This window comes from Pseudoliparis swirei, chromosome 11, assembly GCF_029220125.1.
Source record: "Pseudoliparis swirei isolate HS2019 ecotype Mariana Trench chromosome 11, NWPU_hadal_v1, whole genome shotgun sequence".
NCBI lineage: Eukaryota > Metazoa > Chordata > Actinopteri > Perciformes > Liparidae > Pseudoliparis > Pseudoliparis swirei.
The window spans coordinates 25,372,659-25,394,947 of NC_079398.1; the positions used below are offsets into that span (position 1 = coordinate 25,372,659).

Below are 22,289 nucleotides of genomic sequence, written 5' to 3' on the forward strand. Positions count from 1 at the left end.
AGTCTGTTCCGAATTCCGCTCCGTTTCCCTCGATGTTTTCGTCGTCCCCCCGTAGTAGCGGCTCCACTGTTGTTGATGTGGTTCGCTCGTACGATCTCTGCCGGCCACGCTGGATCGATGGAAAAAGTGGACAAAAACCCTTGTTTTGCGCAAAAGTTTATGTCCAAAAGTGTGCTGTGGTCGTATGCTGTTAGTGCCGATGTGTTTGTGGCAAAGAAAACATTAAAAATAAACACAAAAACTAAAAGAGCGCACAATCTCCGCGGAGCTACCTCGACGGCGTCTGGACACAGCCGCGCCATCAGAGTGTTACGCGCCATCAGGCGAGTGTTACGCGCCATCAGGCTGAGGACGAACACGGGAACAAACGTCTCTCTACAAGCGAACTTTGGATCTTCTTGCGAGAACTCGTTTGGCCTCACGTTGAACCAGATGATGATGCGATGGACAACTGTGTTGCCAAGATGCCACGCGCTGACAGCTGCTGTGTGTGCTGATGTCTGCGTGATGAACATGCGTCTGCGTGCTTGCCGAGGTGGTGTGTTAAATGACGGTGACACTCATCCCCTCATCGTGACAGAATGAACGCATCACTCTGATCAAAGCGCCGCGAGGAGACAGACGCGCTGCTCGCTGGGGGTTTGGTTTCCATAAAACTATTCAAATAAAGTTCCTTCTCACCATCTAAACATGTGTTCATCTCTGATAAGGTGCTCTATCCTATATGCATGTGTGTATTGCTATAAAAGCAGTACCACAAAAAAACATATAAATTAATAATATGCTTTCATACCAACAGTGCATCAAAGTCCAAGAACACAGCAACAGGGTAAACCACAACTAAATACAGAACAATACCAACATGATACACAAGCAGACCGACAGTGAAGAAGAGGTGGAACATGAGACGCTTCCTTTAGACTTGCCGCCCGGTCCAGGAACAGAAGCTGATGATCAGTCGGGCCTGAGCCGTCGTCTCGTGGAGGACATCACATTCTGTGAGTGTGTTGACGTCAGGACAACACCACAACAACCAGCTGTAAACATGTCGTCCTCCACAGACGATGCGTTTAATGTTCACAAAGGAAGCAGCCGACAGCGATGAGATGCATTATTTCATCACCACAGCTCGGAACACTACAAAAAGTTATCTACTCACAAGTTCTCTCTCCACGGACTGAAGCCCCGTCAGCAGAGACCGCTCTGTAAGGCTTTCCTATTTCTTTATTGCAAGATAGCAATTGCAATTTTTACATTGTTAAATACATTTCAGTTTTATTTAGTCCCATTCTTATATAAAAAGTAATACACCCTATCTGAAAACACCCAACTTAGAAGGGCCACTATTTATCTATTTAAAGATAGAAGTCACGCTCAAAACATCTAAAAGAAAATCTAAAAGAAAATTGGACACTTAAAGCCTTAGTTTTATAATAAATTGATGTACTGATTATTTAACCAATGTATAGGTGTTGATTTGAGAGAAACTGTACATTCTTACATAAAAGACAAGAAGATAAACATGTTAAAGAAATGTGAACTTCAATTGAGTATTTTCAAACCGTCAAGTTATTATTTTACACAGTGGTGTATAAAGTACCCAAAAGTCATACTTGAGTAAAAGTAAAGATACTTGACTGGAAAATTACTCAAGTAAAAGTAAAAGTCACCTATGAGAATACTACTTGAGTAAAAGTATTAAAGTATCTGATTTTTTTTATACTTAAGTATCAAAAGTAATTTTCTGAAATTAAATGTACTTAAGTATTGAAAGTAAAAGTAAATGCGGTTAATAAAAAAAACAAAGGGTCAGAATTTTGAGAATTATAAAGTTTATTTGTTTGGGTGCTGTGGCCGCCATGAACAAGGAGTATGAGCTCGGATGAACTTAGCAATATATGAATACTATGAAACTACTAAAATATAAAAACACAATTAACACAGAAAAAAGCAGAACCAAAAGTAACAACCAGAATCATCACTTTAAATTGAAAAATTTATTGTTCATCTTCAAAAGAAGTTGATTTTCAAAATGGACAGATTTCCGTGTCACTCTTCTGGGGCTGAAGACGAGTCCTGCGATGTTGAAGAGCCGTTCACATGGTGCAGGTAGAGTGTGTGTAGCTTCACAGGCCCTGATGGTGCAGGTAGAGTGTGTCTAGCTTCACAGGCCCTGATGCAGGTAGAGTGTGTCTAGCTTCACAGGCCCTGGTGCAGGTAGAGTGTGTCTAGCTTCACAGGCCCTGATGCAGGTAGAGTGTGTCTAGCTTCACAGGCCCTGATGGTGCAGGTAGAGTGTGTCTAGCTTCACAGGCCCTGATGGTGCAGGTAGAGTGTGTCTAGCTTCACAGGCCCTGGTGCAGGTAGAGTGTGTCTAGCTTCACAGGCCCTGGTGCAGGTAGAGTGTGTCTAGCTTCACAGGCCCTGGTGCAGGTAGAGTGTGTCTAGCTTCACAGGTCCTGGTGCAGGTAGAGTGTGTCTAGCTTCACAGGTCCTGGTGCAGGTAGAGTGTGTCTAGCTTCACAGGCCCTGGTGCAGGTAGAGTGTGTCTAGCTTCACAGGCCCTGATGCAGGTAGAGTGTGTCTAGCTTCACAGGTCCTGGTGCAGGTAGAGTGTGTCTAGCTTCACAGGCCCTGATAAAGGTAGAGTGTGTCTAGCTTCACAGGCCCTGATGTAGGTAGAGTGTGTCTAGCTTCACAGGCCCTGATGCAGGTAGAGTGTGTCTAGCTTCACAGACCCTGATGATGCAGGTAGAGTGTGTCTAGCTTCACAGGCCCTGATGCAGGTAGAGTGTGTCTAGCTTCACAGGCCCTGATGCAGGTAGAGTGTGTCTAGCTTCACAGGCCCTGGTGCAGGTAGAGTGTGTCTAGCTTCACAGGCCCTGGTGCAGGTAGAGTGTGTCTAGCTTCACAGGCCTGATGGTGCAGGTAGAGTGTGTCTAGCTTCACAGGCCCTGATGGTGCAGGTAGAGTGTGTCTAGCTTCACAGACCCTGGTGCAGGTAGAGTGTGTCTAGCTTCACAGGCCCTGATGCAGGTAGAGTGTGTCTAGCTTCACAGGCCCTGATGCAGGTAGAGTGTGTCTAGCTTCACAGGCCCTGGTGCAGGTAGAGTGTGTCTAGCTTCACAGGCCCTGGTGCAGGTAGAGTGTGTCTAGCTTCACAGGCCCTGGTGCAGGTAGAGTGTGTCTAGCTTCACAGGCCTGATGGTGCAGGTAGAGTGTGTCTAGCTTCACAGGCCCTGATGGTGCAGGTAGAGTGTGTCTAGCTTCACAGACCCTGGTGCAGGTAGAGTGTGTCTAGCTTCACAGGCCCTGATGCAGGTAGAGTGTCTAGCTTCACAGGTTCAGTGTCTAGCTTCACAGGCCCTGATGGTGCAGGTAGAGTGTGTCTAGCTTCACAGGCCCTGGTGCAGGTAGAGTGTGTCTAGCTTCACAGGCCCTGATGGTGCAGGTAGAGTGTGTCTAGCTTCACAGGCCCTGGTGCAGGTAGAGTGTGTCTAGCTTCACAGGCCCTGATGCAGGTAGAGTGTGTCTAGCTTCACAGGCCCTGGTGCAGGTAGAGTGTGTCTAGCTTCACAGGCCCTGATGCAGGTAGAGTGTGTCTAGCTTCACAGGCCCTGGTGCAGGTAGAGTGTGTCTAGCTTCACAGGCCCTGATGGTGCAGGTAGAGTGTGTCTAGCTTCACAGGCCCTGGTGCAGGTAGAGTGTGTCTAGCTTCACAGGCCCTGATGGTGCAGGTAGAGTGTGTCTAGCTTCACAGGCCCTGGTGCAGGTAGAGTGTGTCTAGCTTCACAGGCCCTGATGGTGCAGGTAGAGTGTGTCTAGCTTCACAGGCCCTGGTGCAGGTAGAGTGTGTCTAGCTTCACAGACAGCAGCACACAGTTGGGAAGCATTTCAGCAAGTCAACGTGATCCACGTCTCCATCCAGCTGTTTGCTGCTGTCATGCGCTTGAGATGACGAAGAAGAAGTCCTCTTCATCAGATGAACTGGACCTGGTGGCATCACCTAGCTGCAGGGAGGGTTCTTCCATGTGCTGCTTGATGTAGTCCATTCCTGAAATAAAGAGAGAGTATTATAGTCATGATAGAATTAATAACACTTCCTAACATGTCATGACCCCAACCTAAAGTTTTGTACAAAATAGTTTGTTTTAATTTGAAGTTTATACATTTAGTTTCATGCATTGTCCGTGCATCCAGAGTTGATTTGTGAATATGTACTTGTATCTCTGTAGTTAAACACAACAAGTCCCAAATCAATATCGTCGCCATTACTGGACCGTCACTCTTATAATATTAATACAAATAATTATAATAATGCTGTAATGATTAGCATTATATTATAGCTAAGACGACTCAAATCAACAAATTCTCACACAACTGTCAACACTTCTTCAGCTCATTAACTCGCTAGAGATCCGTCTGCTGCACTCACGCTAATTGTCTCATTTAATTGACGATAGCTAGCGAACGTTCGCCTAACGTACAACATGCGTAGGACAATCAGACACCTGCCTCCCCCCCTCCTGCCAAAGATATAACTTACTCCAATCCTGAGGACAACGCTGCTAGATATCTTAACAGGTTTATGATGACTAAACATTAACGTTGCGACTCATGGGATTAATCTTAATTTACCTCAATGTGTTTCCTGAGGTTGGTGAGTTGTTGAAGGCCAGTATCTCCGTAGCTTTCGGTCGGCATAAGAGGCACTTCATCCGGTAGGAAGAAACTTTCACTCCGACAAAAGAAAAGAGTTCGCCCAAATATGGCCACGGACGTTGATCTTGGTCCCCGTGGTTGTTGGAGTAGCTTCCATTGCTGCTCCACATGAAATGAGTCGTATCTGTAGCCGCTCGCTCGCATCCTGGGCATCACTGGGAAGAGAAAGAACGCGGCAAGGACCACTGATCCCCAACCTGGTGCTCGTGCTGCGTTCAGGTGCGCTGCGGTGTGTTCCACAACAGTCCCCGATGTGCTGCGTTCAGGTGCGCTGCGGCGTGTTCCACAACAGTCCCCGATGTTTCTCATGATTATTTTTTTCCGTAGTAACGATACTGTTTCAGGGGAAATGTATCGGAGTAAAAGTACAAGTTTTCATTGCAAAATGTAGTGAAGTAAAAGTAAAAGTAAACAGAAATATAAGTAGTAAAATAAAGTACAGATACCCAAAAAAACTACTTAAGTAAAGTAACGAAGTACTTCTACTTCGTTACACCACTGATTTTACACCACAACGTGCAAATATATAGTGCAAATGTAAAATATAAAACATGTGCTGCAGGTAAAGAAATATTGAAAAACGGTGTGACTTTTGTTTGACACTGTCGTCATACTTCATATTTAATACCACACTGTGCAGGACACACTGTGTTCGCCCAGCTGGGCTGGATCCCCCTGGAGGAACAAAGCCTGACTCCGGTGAGCCTGACTCCGGTGAGCCTGACTCCGGTGAGCCTGACTCCGGTGAGCCTGACTCCGGTGAGCCTGACTCCGGTGAGCCTGACTCCGGTGAGCCTGACTCCGGTGAGCCTGACTCCCTGTGAGCCTGACCGTGAGCCTGACTCGTGAGCCTGACTCGGTGAGCCTGACTGTGAGCTCCGGTGAGCTTGACTCGTGAGCTTGACTCCGGTGAGCTTGACTCCGGTGAGCTTGACTCCGGTGAGCTTGACTCGTGAGCTTGACTCCGTGAGCTTGACTCGTGAGCTTGACTCGTGAGCTTGACTCGTGAGCTTGACTCCGTGAGCTTGACTCCGGTGAGCTTGACTCCGTGAGCTTGACTCCGGTGAGCTTGACTCCGTGAGCTTGACTCGGGTGAGCTTGACTCGTGAGCTTGACTCCGGTGAGCTTGACTCGGTGAGCTTGACTCGGTGAGCTTGACTCCGTGAGCTTGACTCGTGAGCTTGACTCGTGAGCTTGACTCGAGCTTGACTCCGGTGAGCTTGACTCGTGAGCTTGACTCCGGTGAGCTTGACTCCGAGCTTGACTCCGTGAGCTTGACTCGGTGAGCTTGACTCCGGTGAGCTTGACTCCGTGAGCTTGACTCCGTGAGCTTGACTCCGTGAGCTTGACTCCGTGAGCTTGACTCCGTGCTTGACTGTGAGCTTGACTGTGAGCTTGACTCGTGAGCTTGACTCCGGTGAGCTTGACTCCGGTGAGCTTGACTCCGGTGAGCTTGACTCCGGTGAGCTTGACTCCGGTGAGCTTGACTCCGGTGAGCTTGACTCCGGTGAGCTTGACCGTTTCGAAGACGCCCAGGAAGTGGACACTGGGCCAGCAGCTGCAGCCAATTACACTCACCTCTTCTTCTTCTTCTTCCTCCTCCTCCTCCTGCTCTTCTTCTTCGCAGCTTGGCGATAATTAGGGAGATCACTTCCACACTTCTTTCTTCAAAATGTTTTTGTTTCTGTGTTGAAGGCCGTAAGTACAAACGCTTCCGCATTTTGACAATAGTCCCCATTTCTATTGTTTTGTGACAATTTGACTCGCGTGTGATCTGGGTCACGTGCTCCCCGGCGGCCCAATGAGTCTCGTTCTTCTTCTTCTTCTGGTTAATTGGTGGTCCTCAGACCACGAGGTGGAGCAGTGAATCCTTCTGACTGCATGTCGGGTCGATGCCGCCTTCGCCGGCACAATGTCTGTCTGATCTGAACAGGAATCCACAGGAAGGAGATTATTGAGCAGACTGTCGGTGGAGCTCCTGACGCACAACCAGGTGGGAGTCTTTACCTGTCCAGGTGGAGCACACTGCCCACTGGTGGGCAGGATAGGAATAGCATTATTTGGGCACATAGGTGTAACTAATAACATACCAATAAGGGACGTGCATTCCTTTAGTTGTGCCCTGTTGTTGTTCATGTTGTCTTCCTGGAACACCAACATGATGCAGAGCTGTCACACTGTTGTGTTCCTACGATGACTCAAAGAATAGAAAGTTATAGGATATAGTAAGTTAGCTCAAATACATCTATGACGTGTTAGATAGATAGATATATACTTTATTAATCCCCAAGGGGAAATTTGTTGTAACAGTAGCAGCACCAATAAACCAAACACACAAGAATAAGAATGTAAAAAAATAAAAATAAAATATATATATATATTAAAAACAGGGATGAAAGATATAGAAGTATACAGAGTAAAATACAAAACAAAATATATATGTACATATACAAATATACAACACAAAAGTGCTCTATGATGTAATATGGTGTGTGTATGTACACAGGTGCAGGGAGATGATGAGCAATGATCGTCATGTATTCATGAGGAACCTCCAATGCGCTGCAGATGATGCAGACTCATGGAAATGACGGCTGAAGTCGGAGTTGTCCACCTGCTGGTCGGACCGTGTTGGTCTAAGTGTTGAATTGATGCACAGGATATTCTTATTGGTAATAAGCTGGGTACTGCTATATTAAACTAGCCCACGTCACATAGCTGCCTGAACCTTTTCCAGCTGAAAAGAAGCTTATTTCATGTTGAACGTAATAAACGACAGCAGCTAATAATATGAGCAACACGCTTATGCTGCCATCACTTCAGCTTGATACACATCCCTCGTGCTTTGAGCAGACTAGTTTCATGAACAATCCATCATCAACCACAAGGGGGCGCTAACCACACACGTCACAACACGGTCGTCTGTGAGTTGTTTCTGAAGCTGGAGGAGAACCTTCCGTTCAACCCGTGAAAGCCTCGTCTTTGACTCTGGGCTGGCACCGTCCCCATCAACGATCATCTGATCAATATAAGTTATAGTTCATCACAGCTTGTCAATACATTGCAACACTCAAGTCTTAATTTAACCTCCTTGGTTTCTGGCTCCATCTCTTTTTCGCCTTCTTGATCAAAACAACATGGACTTGTGCTTCAATATTCTGTTGCACATAATGAACATGACTTACTACTGTTGCCCACTAGAGGGCGCTGTATACTAAAGCACTGGCAATGAGGCGGTTCAGGTTTCTCTTAGCAACATGGCTGCTGCTTGTTCATTCACACCTCCATGTTACACGTGATCTCTTCCACTTTCCCATGTACAAACAATCCATCACAAGCGCATGAGCGCACTCCTCATGTGCGCAGGTCGGATCGGCTGGGACCTCAAACCGTATTCATCTGCTCACGTGTCCGTGCAGCTCCACTGTCCCGCTCTGCAGACGTGAACAATAAACAATGGGATGTAAACAAGTGGAAATCATTCGAGACAATCCGAGCAGCAGCTCTGAGTGACACCAGAGCTCTGCAGCCACTGCTGCTGCCGGCCCACATGAGGTTCAGAGGGAACGGCTCCGCTGTGGCCTTCAGGCCACAGTCAATGCAACAGGCTCCAACAGTAGAATGACTCCATACCCTCAGAGTCAATGCAACAGGCTCCAACAGTAGAATGACTCCATACCCTCAGAGTCAATGCAACAGGCTCCAACAGTAGAATGACTCCATACCCTCAGAGTCAATGCAACAGGCTCCAACAGTAGAATGACTCCATACCCTCAGAGTCAATGCAACAGGCTCCAACAGTAGAATGACTCCATACCCTCAGAGTCAATGCAACAGGCTCCAACAGTAGAATGACTCCATACCCTCAGAGTCAATGCAACAGGCTCCAACAGTAGAATGACTCCATACCTCAGAGTCAATGCAACAGGCTCCAACAGTAGAATGACTCCATACCCTCAGAGTCAATGCAACAGGCTCCAACAGTAGAATGACTCCATACCCTCAGAGTCAATGCAACAGGCTCCAACAGTAGAATGACTCCATACCCTCAGAGTCAATGCAACAGGCTCCAACAGTAGAATGACTCCATACCCTCAGAGTCAATGCAACAGGCTCCAACAGTAGAATGACTCCATACCCTCAGAGTCAATGCAACAGGCTCCAACAGTAGAATGACTCCATACCCTCAGAGTCAATGCAACAGGCTCCAACAGTAGAATGACTCCATACCCTCAGAGTCAATGCAACAGGCTCCAACAGTAGAATGACTCCATACCCTCAGAGTCAATGCAACAGGCTCCAACAGTAGAATGACTCCATACCCTCAGAGTCAATGCAACAGGCTCCAACAGTAGAATGACTCCATACCCTCAGAGTCAATGCAACAGGCTCCAACAGTAGAATGACTCCATACCTCAGAGTCAATGCAACAGGCTCCAACAGTAGAATGACTCCATACCCTCAGAGTCAATGCAACAGGCTCCAACAGTAGAATGACTCCATACCCTCAGAGTCAATGCAACAGGCTCCAACAGTAGAATGACTCCATACCCTCAGAGTCAATGCAACAGGCTCCAACAGTAGAATGACTCCATACCCTCAGAGTCAATGCAACAGGCTCCAACAGTAGAATGACTCCCATACCCTCAGAGTCAATGCAACAGGCTCCAACAGTAGAATGACTCCATACCCTCGTCTCCCTCGACCGTGTCCGTTGTTCTCCTCCGTGTCCTTTCTGTATTATCATATTCTCATTCCCCCTCCCTCTTTAAAACAAACGTACAGACCCTGTTTATTTCCTCCATTTGAGAAAACAGTCCAGAGATCCTGGCGCTGTGTGAAAGATCAAAAAAGCAATATAAAAATCAATTGACTCTGCAAGTCTCAAGACTGCCATGCAGTAAATTGGCTCTGAATGACGGCACTATGTGGACCATCTTTATATATATATATATATATATACACACATGTATATAGTTCCTCTTTTTTCAAATAAATAAATAAAATATAGACATTTTGGTGACTTTAGAGTGATCTTCTATCCTGGGACTGCAGCCAGAGGTTTTGTGGTATATTTTCCTTCCCAAGTGGCCAAACTTACTCAAGCAGAGCTTTTATAGTTTTGGACCTTGCTTTCAAGAAAGAAAAGAAGTTGTGTTAAAGTGACTTATCTAGACCAATCCATCAAACATCTTCCCATGGATTTGGCTTCCAGGATAGCTGAACTTCATCAGGATAGTCAGATAGTCAAGGCCCCAGAAAAAGGCGGCATGTAAACCACCGAGGCCGACTTCCCCCATACCTCCTCTTTAATGAACTCTTTGATCTGAGAGCGATGAAGGGAGCCAGAGGCAGGAGGACGGCCTCAGAGAGGAGGAAGAGCATTTAAACGGCCCACCACACAGGGAGAGGGACCGCTGACATCCTGCTGTGGATTTACATCAACGTGTATATCCTTGTTACTTTGACTTTAGCTTGGTGTGTTCATCCAGCAGCTCTCAGGGGGCAGCCAAGACATGTGGAGACAAGACATGTTGCAATTGTTTGTTTCTACAACACAATCTGCCTTGTGGTTTGAATCTGAAGACTAGATGTTGGTGCCATAGAGAGTCAATTATGAGCAGGTTGCTCGGAGGCTGTGTGTGGAGGACTTGACCGTCAGGGAGTGTCTCTGGGTGAGTGGGTGGAGGGGCAGTAGGTCTGGAGAGGTTCTGTCTGGGTGAGTGGGTGGAGGGGCAGTAGGTCTGGAGAGGTTCTGTCTGGGTGAGTGGGTGGAGGGGCAGTAGGTCTGGAGAGGTTCTGTCTGGGTGAGTGGGTGGAGGGCAGTAGGTCTGGAGAGGTTCTGTCTGGGTGAGTGGGTGGAGGGGCAGTAGGTCTGGAGAGGTTCTGTCTGGGTGAGTGGGTGGAGGGGCAGGAGGTCTGGAGAGGTTATGTCTAGGTGAGTGGGTGGAGGGGCAGTAGGTCTGGAGAGGTTCTGTCTAGGTGAGTGGGTGGAGGGGCAGGAGGTCTGGAGAGGTTCTGTCTGGGTGAGTGGGTGGAGGGGCAGTAGGTCTGGAGAGGTTCTGTCTGGGTGAGTGGGTGGAGGGGCAGGAGGTCTGGAGAGGTTCTGGTGGTATTTGCAGCTCCATGGAGCGACTTCAGAACAACGCGTGAAGCAATGAACACACAGCTCCTGCTCAGAAGGAAAATGAACGTCTCTCAGGTTGCACTTGAGAGAAGTTTGTTCATTCAAGCATGTGCCTTCACACACTACACACACACACACATACACATACACATACATACACACACATACATACACACACACGGAAACACACACACTCATATATACACGTGTGTGTGTGTGTGTATGTGTGTGTGTATATGTGTGTGTGTGTGTGTGTGTGTGAACCTGCAGCCCTCCTGTGCAGTGGAGAGAAGGGCCTGGGCCTCATTCCAGCCCCGCCTCCCTGGGCGAGAGACGGTGTTCAGCATTCCTCTGCCTATCAGGACAGGTGCGTTCCAGAACACACACATTCAGACAAACAACACACAAGAAACACACACTTATCACAAATATACTGAATGAATGGGCCGTACATGCGTACACGTGTTCATAGAGCACTCTGCTACAGTGTGTGAGGATGTACACAACATATACACAACCACGCCAATGTTACACACACAACGTCCACAGGTACACACTCCTCACACACACATGCTCCTCTCTGCAGGATGAAAGATGGACTTCCTGTTGGAGGCGGAGCTATTTAAAGAGGAGCTGGACGCGCAGCCTGGAGCTCAGACGCTGCGTGACTAACACGTGTGTGTGTGTGTGTGTGTGTGTGTGTGTGTGTGTGTGTGTGTGTGTGTGTGTGTGTGTGTGTGTGTGTGTGTGTGTGTGTGTGTGTGTGTGTGTGTGTGTGTGTGTGTGTGTGTGTGTGTGTTCCGGCGACGTGAGGCTCGACCCCGAGCAGCAGCTCCGCGGCCATCAGAGAGGTTGTTGGTTCCACGCTGCACGAGACTCCAGCGGTCAGACCAGCGCTCTCTGGCATTTCTCCCTCGCGTTGCGCTTACTTCCCCTATTCTCGCATTCCTTATCCCCTTCCTCCTCCTCCTCCCTCTCTCCTCCTTCTCCTCCCTCCCTCTCTCCTCCTTCTCCTCCCTCCTTATCCCCTTCCTCCTCCTCCCTCCCTCTCTCCTCCTTTACATCCCGTTTCATGTCTGCTGGTAGCGCGAGTCTACCCCCCCCCCTCAGCCCACTTCTCATCCTTTTCCATGTGGAGACTTTTCATCAGTGAAGTGCCTCCCTGGCCCGACTCCCCCTCCTCCCTCCGACTCTCTGAATGGATGCAGCAGGAGGGAGGGAGGGAGGGAGGGAGAGAGGGAGGGAGGGAAAGAGGGAGGGAGGGGGCTGAGACCGTCCTTCCTGCCTCTCACTGGCGCCACCCCTTTGGCTGCGGCGCTAATGGTATGTTCCTAAGCGAAGAGCCGAAGTTGAGAGAGCACATTGTTTGTAATCTGGCATCGCAGGGGTCACTTCCTGACTCGTGTGTCCCCTCCCTGAGCCCCCCCCCCTCCCCGTGTGTGTGTGTCCCTCCCCTCCCTGTGTGTGTGTCTCCCCCGTGTGTCCCTCCTCCTGAGCCCCCCTCCTGTGTGTCCCTCCTGAGCCCCCGTGTGTCCATCCACTGGCCAAGTAGCCGAGGGTTTTTGGACAAATCCTGTTCTTCCCCTTTTGTGTAGCAAAGCTTCAACATCTGAAAACAATCAAATAATCTGTGGACAATGCAACTCTTCATGGTGCTGCTGGCCCCAGATGAGCGGGGGGATTAAGTGGAGGAGGCCGTCGGGGGGTCATGGACCTCCAGTCTCAGACCAGGCCGTATGGAGGCGTTGCTGCATGAAGGATGCTCTGGGACAGGAAGAGGATCCAACATGAGGAGTCTGACTCTTCCTCAGCCAACGGACTGCATTATGTATAGAGTTGGAGCGTCGGGTTATATTTCCGGCTAAACAAACTGTATTAGTGTTTTTCTCCATTGCATACGCACAATGAACTCAGCACCACATCCACATGAAGCAGCATTTCATCCTGGAAAGTCTCACTCAAAATTCCATGTTTCCATATTCTATCATCAAGGAATCTTAAGGATTCACCACATTTAACTTAATTTCATATTTGCAATGTTGGGAAATCAAAGCATGTCAAGAAAAAAGCGTTTGACCTACATATTTCAGTGATATTGCGTTGGGGCGAGCGCTAGATGACGGGATCGATACCGACGGGAAGAAGCCTGCGGGTGGTTAGCTTAGCTTAGCACAAAGACAGGAAACAGCGAGCCTGGATCCTTCCAAAGTTAATTAAATCGGCCACAATCATAAAGCACCACCCATTATGCACATTTGTTTTATTCTTACACCATCTAAATTGTAAAACAACACATGTGGAGGTGCCGTGGTCTTGCTTGGCTGTGCTAGCTTATTCCAGCATTTGTTCCAATGCTAAGCTAACAGGTTGCTAACACGAGAATGGGATCAATCTTCTCCTCGAACTCTTGGCATGAAAGCAAACTGTTCCTTTAAATCCGATGTACAGAAATGTCCACACACAACCACGTCTCTCATGCCGCTCCTACTCATCCCCATAATAATGGTAAACAGTCATCTGTAACTTCCCCTCCAACGTCTTCATTAATCCCCTCTATCCTGTGAGGCTGGAGGATGATTACAGGGAAGCCAACTGAAGCCGCCCAAATAAACACCCCTCAGGCAGCAACAAAGGCCGGTCCACCTCACCCTAAACACAGCTTCCCCAGGAGATCAGGTTTCCATCAAGCCCACGCACAGCAGGCAACAATAGGAAGTAACAGTCTTCGGTCCTGAAAGAGCTGAAACCAATTGAGTTTCCCATTTTTGTAGTTGAGACGTTAGCGACCGGTACAGATTTAGTGGCGAGCCGATCTCCAACAACAACTGTTAAAAAGCCTAGTTTTCACCCTAACAGCACATCCAAAGTGGAGTGACGCGTGGAATGCAAAATTGTCAAACTAAAACTAAATGTACTGTAAGGTGTAGTGCTCCACTTTGGGTAAGTGTTCATTCTAAACACAGTGAAGACACACCTCAGTGGGGCTTTGAAGACGCACTTAGTTCACATTCTAACAACAGACACAACTTCAACATGTGTTCCTCATGACCTTTCATCTGAACCAATATCCTGATGGGCACAAGAGCCGTTTCCTCATCTGGTTATCCATATCCATCTCTCATCGAAGACAATCTTGAAACATAAAATCCCCTCCTGCATGCTGCTGGACTCACAGATCTCAGTTTAATGCGGCTGATGAAGCTGCAGTCCATGTTTCCATCTTGAGCTCCACGCTGGTCATGTGCAGAAACACCCAGGCAGGAGGAGCGGCCCTCACACTTCCTCCCCCTGCAGCCACGACACCTTTTCTACTCGGCACCCTACAATTAGCGTGCCTGAAAGTTACAGGCTTCCGAGGCCAGGAACACACAAATCACAGGTATGCACGGCTGTGTCCCGCTGCCAGGCACCTCTTGTTTAAGCCACACCTCTTGGCCAAGATTACGGTGAATCTGGTGTCGTTGTCCGAGGGGAACCACAAACGGACCGGAGAGGGACGCTCCACGGGCCTGAAACTCTTCCACTGGAGAACAAATGGAACTGTCGTTCCGAGACGCGTGGACAAGGAGGGAGGTCCCTCCTGTCGGGCAGTGGATCCTGAGATGAGGTTCTTTACAAAGAGCTGTCAGAAACCATCTCCGGCCTTTCACTCTGAGAGGCCTTCACGTCTCCGCCGGTGACCTGAGGCCTGGCTGCTCGTCACCTGTGTTTACGCACGCCGTGCCATCACAGCCATCGTGGGCCAGGCAGTGAATCCGCTTGTTGTGGTTGTCCTCTCATCACTGTCGGTGGTGAATTTATTTTCATATTTTTAATTTGTTTTTAAATGTTGACACGTTTGTCTTTGAATTGTCGATTTGTTCGTTTGAGTTCAGTCACATTTCTGCACAACATCCCCTGTAAGCATCACAGTCCTCTCTGGAGTTCATGCGTGGAACAACAAGGCGAATATAAGGAAAAGCAGAATGAGTGTAACTTAGGTCATTACTATAAAATAATAAACACACAAATCCCATCAAACTAAGATCTGCTAATGTTCTGCCCTCTTCCTGAAGGTGAAGGTTCTGATGGTGCTGCTCAGCTGGATCCGGTTTGTGTTGACCGAACATCCTTTGTGCTGCGGTTGCTTGTTGGTAATACGGGAATGTTCGACTGTTTGCCGTCCTAAAGAGAATTGTGATGACCTTGATTGCACTTAGTGAGGGAAGTCAAGGGACGCCTCAGTGAGCTCAACATCCTGCTGCCTTATTTAAGTACACTGCAGTGAGGAAACACACACTCCACGGCCACAGTGGTGGGAGGAGGAAGAAGGCCGACTTCCTGAACTCTGAGTCCTCTGAAGGACAGTAGCATGCCAGTGGGACACGAGTGGTCTTCGTACCGCTCTGTTTGAAACAACCTGTGAGCTCCATCACGACCACGGGGAAGACAACGGACATATTTAGTCAAAGTCTTCTGTAACTCGATTAACCAATGGGAGACTTTTGTGTAACTTACTTTTAAATGTAAATAAGCACACATGCCATTCATATCAAACATCTGTAGTCTGGTGAGTAAACACTCCCAAGAGCCAATCCCCCTTTGCCCTCGGGACAGCAGAGCACACCTCTGGCAGGAAGTCCCATCAAACAGCACAGGAAGTGCACGGCGCTGTCAGGGCGCCGTCTGGGGGTCCTGAGTAAAGACCTGACACAGAGGGATGTTCTATGTTGCTGCAGCATCAGGCTGTGTCACAAGCTCGATGAAAGAGAAACACAAAGAGACTTCTCACACAACATGCTGTCACCATGACAACCAGGCAGAACCAGCCTGATCTCCTGCCATTCCACACAGCACAGAAATCCAACAGCATTTAAGTCTTACGCAACCAGGCCAGCGATTCGCTCTGCGAGGCTTTTAACACATTTGCAAATGAGATTCGTCGGTGCTCCGGCAGCATGGCGTGTTGTGGCTGCTCTGGAGGTGTTGTGCTGTGGATGGAGCTCCTGCTGCCTGGGGAGAGGCAGCTTCACCTGCATGGAGACGGGATCAGACCCCTTGTGTGGCTAAGTAGCAGAGGCTAATCACGTGACTCATGCTTTATTTATCTTTACAGACCTTGCATTCCTAAAACAATACCACACTGTGATTTCAAACCAGCCCCCAGAATAGATGACATGCGTGGTTCATACAATTATTTTTGTGAATGACCATTCTATCTTTGCGCATGTGTAATATATGTATTACACATTGAATACAAACACAATGATGACACGTTCCTGGCTATAACACAACAATACTGATGTGATCCACGTGCTGGTGCACGTGAGCATTCCGACAGCATGAGCGCAGCTGGTACCGGTTCGGCTGCGGTGGAGCTGTGGACCCAGCAGCAGTTCTAATGGAGTCCTCCTCCGAGGCTCTACTTCGCGTGCTATCGCACAGACGCTTCCCTCTCGTATCAATGCGTGATTGAAGGGAAACTTCTTTTGGGAAGTGCGGGGACTACTTTAGGTCAACTTTGGACATAACCGCTCGTTATCCGCCGCCTCCGGCTCCCCGGACCCGCGGGACGGAGCCGGACCCGGTTCTGCTCCACGACACGTGACCCGTCGCGCTGCTTGATCTCAGTTAATCCACACAGTTTGATGTTTTTACTACGTCGCGGAAGGATCTAATTTTCTCGAGCGAGGGTCGACTCATCCGCCCAGTTTTCCGATGTTTCATTCCCCCCGAGTTGAAAATGGAGTTCGATGAAAGCAGATGTCCACCGACTCCCGGAGCAGCGCGCGCGTGTTGATGGGTCTACTTCCCGCAGCAGACCCCGTCTCGAGCGCAGCGGAAGCTTCTGGGTGTCGGATGCCTTCCCCGGAGCCGCGGACACGTTGACGCCGCCGCGCCGCTCCTCCAGTCCGGGACCTGAAGTTGGCGAATGGATGCTCCGTAAATAACCCGCCGCACGCGAGTCCGCCACCAGCGGGGCGTTGAGGATCTATTCGCGGTGTTCGTGTGGATCGGTTCGTGTTGGCGTGTCGACGCTCCGAGCCGCGGGAGGATGGCCCGTTTGTTGGGGTCGGATTTTACTTCCAGGGAGGACACCATGAAGCAGCGGCTGTCTTTGCTCCTCGCGGTTTAACGTCGGCTGCAGGCAGCGAGGCTAACGGGCAGCTAGCTCCGTCGGGAGGGACGCTTCGTGCGGCATGAGGAGCGCGCATCGTGCGCCGCGCAGCGCCGGCCCGGAGCAGGGCGCACCGCCGCGCGCGGAGCAACATGCTGAGTCCTGAGCTGCTTTATCCCGCCGTCACTGCGGCGTCGAGGCTATCGATAGGATCCGGATCCCCGTGAGGAAAAAAATGAGTGAAGATTCAACAAATCCAAACAACGAGTAAGTACCGTGTGCACTCGACTCCATGCTCTGCAACAACAAGGTTAGCGGGGAGCCGACCTGTCCCCACGCTGCCTCCTCCAGGAGCATCTTCTGTGGGTCAGGAGCATCTTCTCTCTGTGGGTCAGGAGCATCTTCTGTGGGCCAGGAGCATCTTCTCTCTGTGGGTCAGGAGCATCTTCTGTGGGCCAGGAGCATCTTCTCTCTGTGGGTCACCACAGAGACACAGGAGGGATGATGCATCCCGAGTGGCATCTGGGTGACAGGATCTCCTTCTGAATAACCTGTCTTCTATGTGTGAACAACATGGACTGATCGTTCATATCAGGCCAACGTGTGTCGAGGTTTATTCATGCGCTGCCTGCACATCGTTCATTTAGCAGGAAGATCATATCAATAATAAATAATACACCCAGGATAGTTATCATTGCTTATAGACTGGTAGTGCATCACTCGGTGTATGTATGTGTACACAAGTACACAGCGATGATCCAGTCTCAACAGGCCGTGTCTAGTCCATCTGATCAGAGCTGTGACTGTTTTCCGCCATGATTTCATAATCATCGATTATAATCGAGCGGATCATATGTTTGTATTTTGCCTTTTATTTAATTTAACAGAATCCTCCGCCTCCTCGCGGCAGTGTGATCGTTGAGAGGCTGAAGATGCCATTTTTTTTCTCAATCACACTCATTTACATATCGCCATCTCCATTCATAAAAGCGCTTGAAAGGCGTCGCGCTCGAGTCCTCGCGAGGCTCGGGTCACGCGCTCCGTGCTCGGGTGTTTCCGGACACGTCGCGCCCGTCGCATGTCGCGGGTTCTGAGGCCGATCCCGGGTGTGCGCTTGTTGACGGTGAGAAGGATCTGCTCCGGGAGGTGCTGCGGTCACGTGATCCCGCCATTCATAAAGTACCTGCTGCCCATTCACAGCCTGGGCGCTGCATTGCACCGACGACACCGCGGTCACGCGCCTGCGCCGACTGGACAGTGCACAACACGGCTAACCCGAGCGCGCGCGCACACACACACACACACACACACACACACACACACACACACACACACGTATGCGTGTTTTATTTTAAACCGGAGCTTCTCACTATCTCTGAGGATTTGTCCTCTCTTCATGTGTCACAGAGGAAGTCACATGCTCCCTTCTCCCTTCTCTCTTCTCTCTTCTCAAAACTGCTTTGAATGTGTGATTGTTGCTCTGAACGTTCTTATTTGCTTTTATCGTTTGTTTTTATTGTAATTTTTAATGCATAGCTTTTAGAAAATTTTAAATTATGTGTTGTAAAGCGTCTTTGAGTATTATGAAAAGCGCTATAGAAATTTGATTTATTATTATTATTATTCTCTCTTCTCTCTTCTCTTCTCTTTTCTCTTCTCTCTTCTCTCCAGTGCCGTGGTTCAGTGTGGACACCATGTCCCCCTCCATCTATCCGTGGCCTACATGGGATTGATTGAATGCATGGAGGCCTAACCCTAACCCTGTCCTTGAACTACACTTCTGGGTTTTATGTAACATACGTCACGGAATTTCTTTTCCTCGTATCAAGCCGTCAAATAGATAAACATTCAACATGTTCTCGTCATGCTGACCTCCAGTGAGAGGAATTACATTGAAACGCATCCATTCCAGAATGAGCTGGGACTGCAATAATCTCAGGGACGTCTCCGGGGCCCCCAGGGCCCTCGCTGTGGGAACGACGACCACGGCGGTGGTGTGATGCTGCGGTCGCTGCTTGTTCCACACGGCATGACGGCAGCAGCTCAGATGGCGAAGGGATCCGAACATCGTTGCTGTGATTCCACCTTGTGTGTGTTGTCTGATCCAGACAGAGTCTCTGCTGTGTGCTTTCACTGATGAGCCACCCATTCACAAAAGGAAGAACAAGATCAAAGATGTTGTTCTTATTGCTATTTACTTTTTTCTTTTTCAAAATCTGATAATCTAAAAATATTTTCCCGGTTGCAAATTCTTTTTCTTTATTTTATTTTAATTTCCCATTGATCAGATACATTCTGATGGTGAGTCACTTGCTAAATCCTAAAAAAAGAAATAAAGACGTCACCCTTTTCTTTTGAATATACAGAACTTATAAATCTTGGTTCTATTTTTTTGATTCTCCTTCACTGTCCAAACGAACAACGGGGACGTGTGACGCTCCTTGCAGCGTGAACATAGATGTGGTTTAGTCTGAAAGATGGCTGCCGAGCTGCTGGACACGCACACACACACACACACACACACACACACACACACACACGCACACACACACACTGAGAACATGCTCCCTGGCCTCGGTGCAGCTCTGCTCACAAGGCCGAGGTGACACGAGGCGCTCAAAGCCTCGCAGGTTTAGTTGTGTGTGTGTGTGACGTAAGGTCAATGTGAATTTTTCAAACGAGGACAATGGTCATGCTGGGAGAAGTCGGAGGGTCATCACAGCGTCTCTGCTGAATGTCTTCTCTTACATGTGTGTCCTCACCACCAGGGCGGCGCTGTGCTGGTCCCTCTGAGGGATGGAGACGCTCTTCAGCCGTTGTGGGGCAAGCTTGTTTGTTTTTTACACATTTGTGGATTTTAAACCAGAGTTGTCTTCACAAAACACGAAATGGGTTAGAATGAGCGACTCGTGGCGGCTCCTCTGCTCATCAGTCTGTGTACGGACTGTACCATGAAGGAGCATCCACAGGGGGTGGGTTAGTTCCTCGTCCCTTTCCCATCGCTGAGGGCGAGTGGAGCGTCGGCCTCATGGCGTCCTGCAGGCTGGTCTGTTCCAGCCAGGTGTGTCTGTGTGATTTGACAGCTCGGCGTTCTCTCTGCCCATGTGGGTGTCGTGGTCTGATCACCTGAGGGCTGTTCCTCCCCTTCCTGCTGCGTTCCCAACACATTCCGCCCAAACAACCCCGTCATGAAGCTCCTCGGCTGCCGGGCTCGTGCTTCAGGGCCGGGGTGACGGCCCGTATCCTGTGGCCTTGATGTTAAACTACATCATTTCCTGGACCTTTCTTTCCTCTTTTCTTACAGCCGGTGTTATTTGGGGTTGTTGATGCGACCTCGTGAGCGCGTGGCGTCCCCGAACGAGAGGTCTGACCTCTGGCCGAGTCTGAGCTGAACACGGCTCTGGTTTTGCTTCTGTATTCTTTTGGGGAAGTGTTGCCGTGACGACGGTGCTGAACACAGACCATTGAGATGTGATATTTGACATGAGGCACTTGTGACAGCATTGACCTCTTTCTGGGGAGCGGCCTGTTCTCCCATTAGAGACGTCTGAGATACGCCTGTTGAAGGAATACCGGTGTTTACGTGACACTTCTCTCCAGTCCAGCGTATTTACGGAAGGCAAAAGTTGAACAATCCTAAAAGTTATTTAGCGTGTAGAATATTTCCGCCCCAGTGCCTGCTTGTTCCACGAGAAGCTGTCGTATTGTCTGTGTGATTGACGACAATGCTCCACTGTGTCAGCCTGTGACTGAACAGGCCTTGTATAGAGGTGGACCGTTCCATTCCCATGGACACATGTAGGCCCGGATTCTGTGTATTTTAAACCCGAGCCACTTCCCTCTTATAATTCTCATTTCCTCTTCAAGTATTTTCGGAGCGAGCATAAACTGGCGTGAATGTCAGCAGTGTCTTTAGAGCACATCTACATGTCTTGATTTTAAAGTGGATATATGCCATGCAGATTGGCCTCCTCCTCATCCCGACGGCTCGTCTTCTCGTGGAGCCTCAGATGTCCAGCGGCCAGAGCTCCGGGTGTTGTGGGTCTTGTTCTGGCCGTGCTGCAGCTTGTGGGAGCTCTCTGCTGCAGCTGGCCTCCTGCAGGCCGCACACATAAAAGGCCACAGATGTAAATCCTAAACCTCGTGTCTTTTGATTGAGTTCCCAAACACTTTGAAAACAGGAAGGGGTTTCTGTGCACACACACACTGGTGTGTTTACTTCCTGGGAACGTTTGCCATGTGTGTGTTTGTGGGAGAGATAGGCCGTGGTCCCACTTGAGCTTTATGGTTTCAAGTGTCTTTGAAGTTTTCGAATAGGATTCAAATTGGCCGCCTGTTAGAATATCGATATTTTAGTATCTGCTCAGCAACTTTGATCAGATTTCGTTCCCGTCTCGTGGCGATATTTAGGATCTGGAACAGACTGTTATTGTGAAAGTGTTTCTTGATTCCTCCAAATCTTAGAGGCTTCAATGGAAAACTTGAGTCTAATTGATTTTCAAGAGGGACGAATAGGTTCCTGTCCTCATGACGCCGTTTGTTCTTCTTCCCAACAACGACATGATGGTTCGCGACCCGTCAGAAGCGGTTCTCTCTCCGTCCGCGGGCCGTCATCATGGTTTGGTGGTTGATCCTTCCCAAGATGCACCTTGTCTTCATGGTTTCTACCACAGCTAGACGGCAGCCTTGTTCCCTTGGCTCCCCGGCTTCAGAGTCCCTGACGAGGGACTCGGCCCCTTGGGCCCTCTGACATCAGAGAAGAGACGCAGCAGTCCAACGTTGCGGTTCCACTTTTTTTCTCTTTTGGTAAAGCGCAAGGTCTTAATTTTACAAATACTTGTGGTTCAAATTAAGATCATCTCAATGTGTGGCTTTGACTGATGTTTACGAATAGTTCTTTGGCATTTGATGCCCATGTGGGAGCCGTGTGATTTATCGGGCAGCGGCACCAGAACCTTGTTGTTGGGGTTCAGGCCCGATCCAGGAATGTCGGGTCAGAACATCGATGTTCGGCTGTCCGGCTGAGCGCTCTGACGTCCATCTGCTCCTGCGGGTCTCTCCGGCTCCTCCGACCCACTGCCGGCTGTCCGGACGCTCCAGAACCGTGAGCTGGTGTTTCTGTGAGCGGGGGTGAAGCGGGGGTGAAGCGTGGGACGGCGAGCAGCAGAGAGGCTGTTGTTGCTGCCTGAGTCAGTCGCTCGCTGCTGAATGTTCCTGTGAGGCGATGACTCACCAGCAGCCGAGGTGTTGAGAGGAGAGGCCAAACTTCTCTTTCACTTCTCCTTCTGGAGCCGACGTCTTCGCTGCAGCGGAGCAGGCCGGCCTGTGGGCGGTTCTGTCGGC

The 22,289-nt window shown here is 49.2% G+C and overlaps 1 protein-coding gene across 3 annotated transcripts in view; it reads left to right on the forward strand.

Moving 5' to 3' along the window:
• The first annotated feature begins 15,928 nt into the window (after positions 1-15,928).
• The window catches only part of spred1 (sprouty related EVH1 domain containing 1), a 47,277-nt gene continuing 40,916 nt past the window's right edge, over positions 15,929-22,289 (forward strand). The window contains exons 1-2 of one of the 3 annotated variants that reach the window (XM_056426740.1): positions 15,929-17,213; positions 18,618-19,034. In XM_056426740.1, the coding sequence (XP_056282715.1) occupies positions 18,946-19,034 (89 nt within the window). In that variant the 5' untranslated portion in view covers positions 15,929-17,213; positions 18,618-18,945. Of the gene's footprint in view, positions 17,214-18,617; positions 19,248-22,289 lie in introns of all 3 variants that reach the window. The other 2 variants (XM_056426742.1, XM_056426741.1) reach the window with 2 other exon arrangements.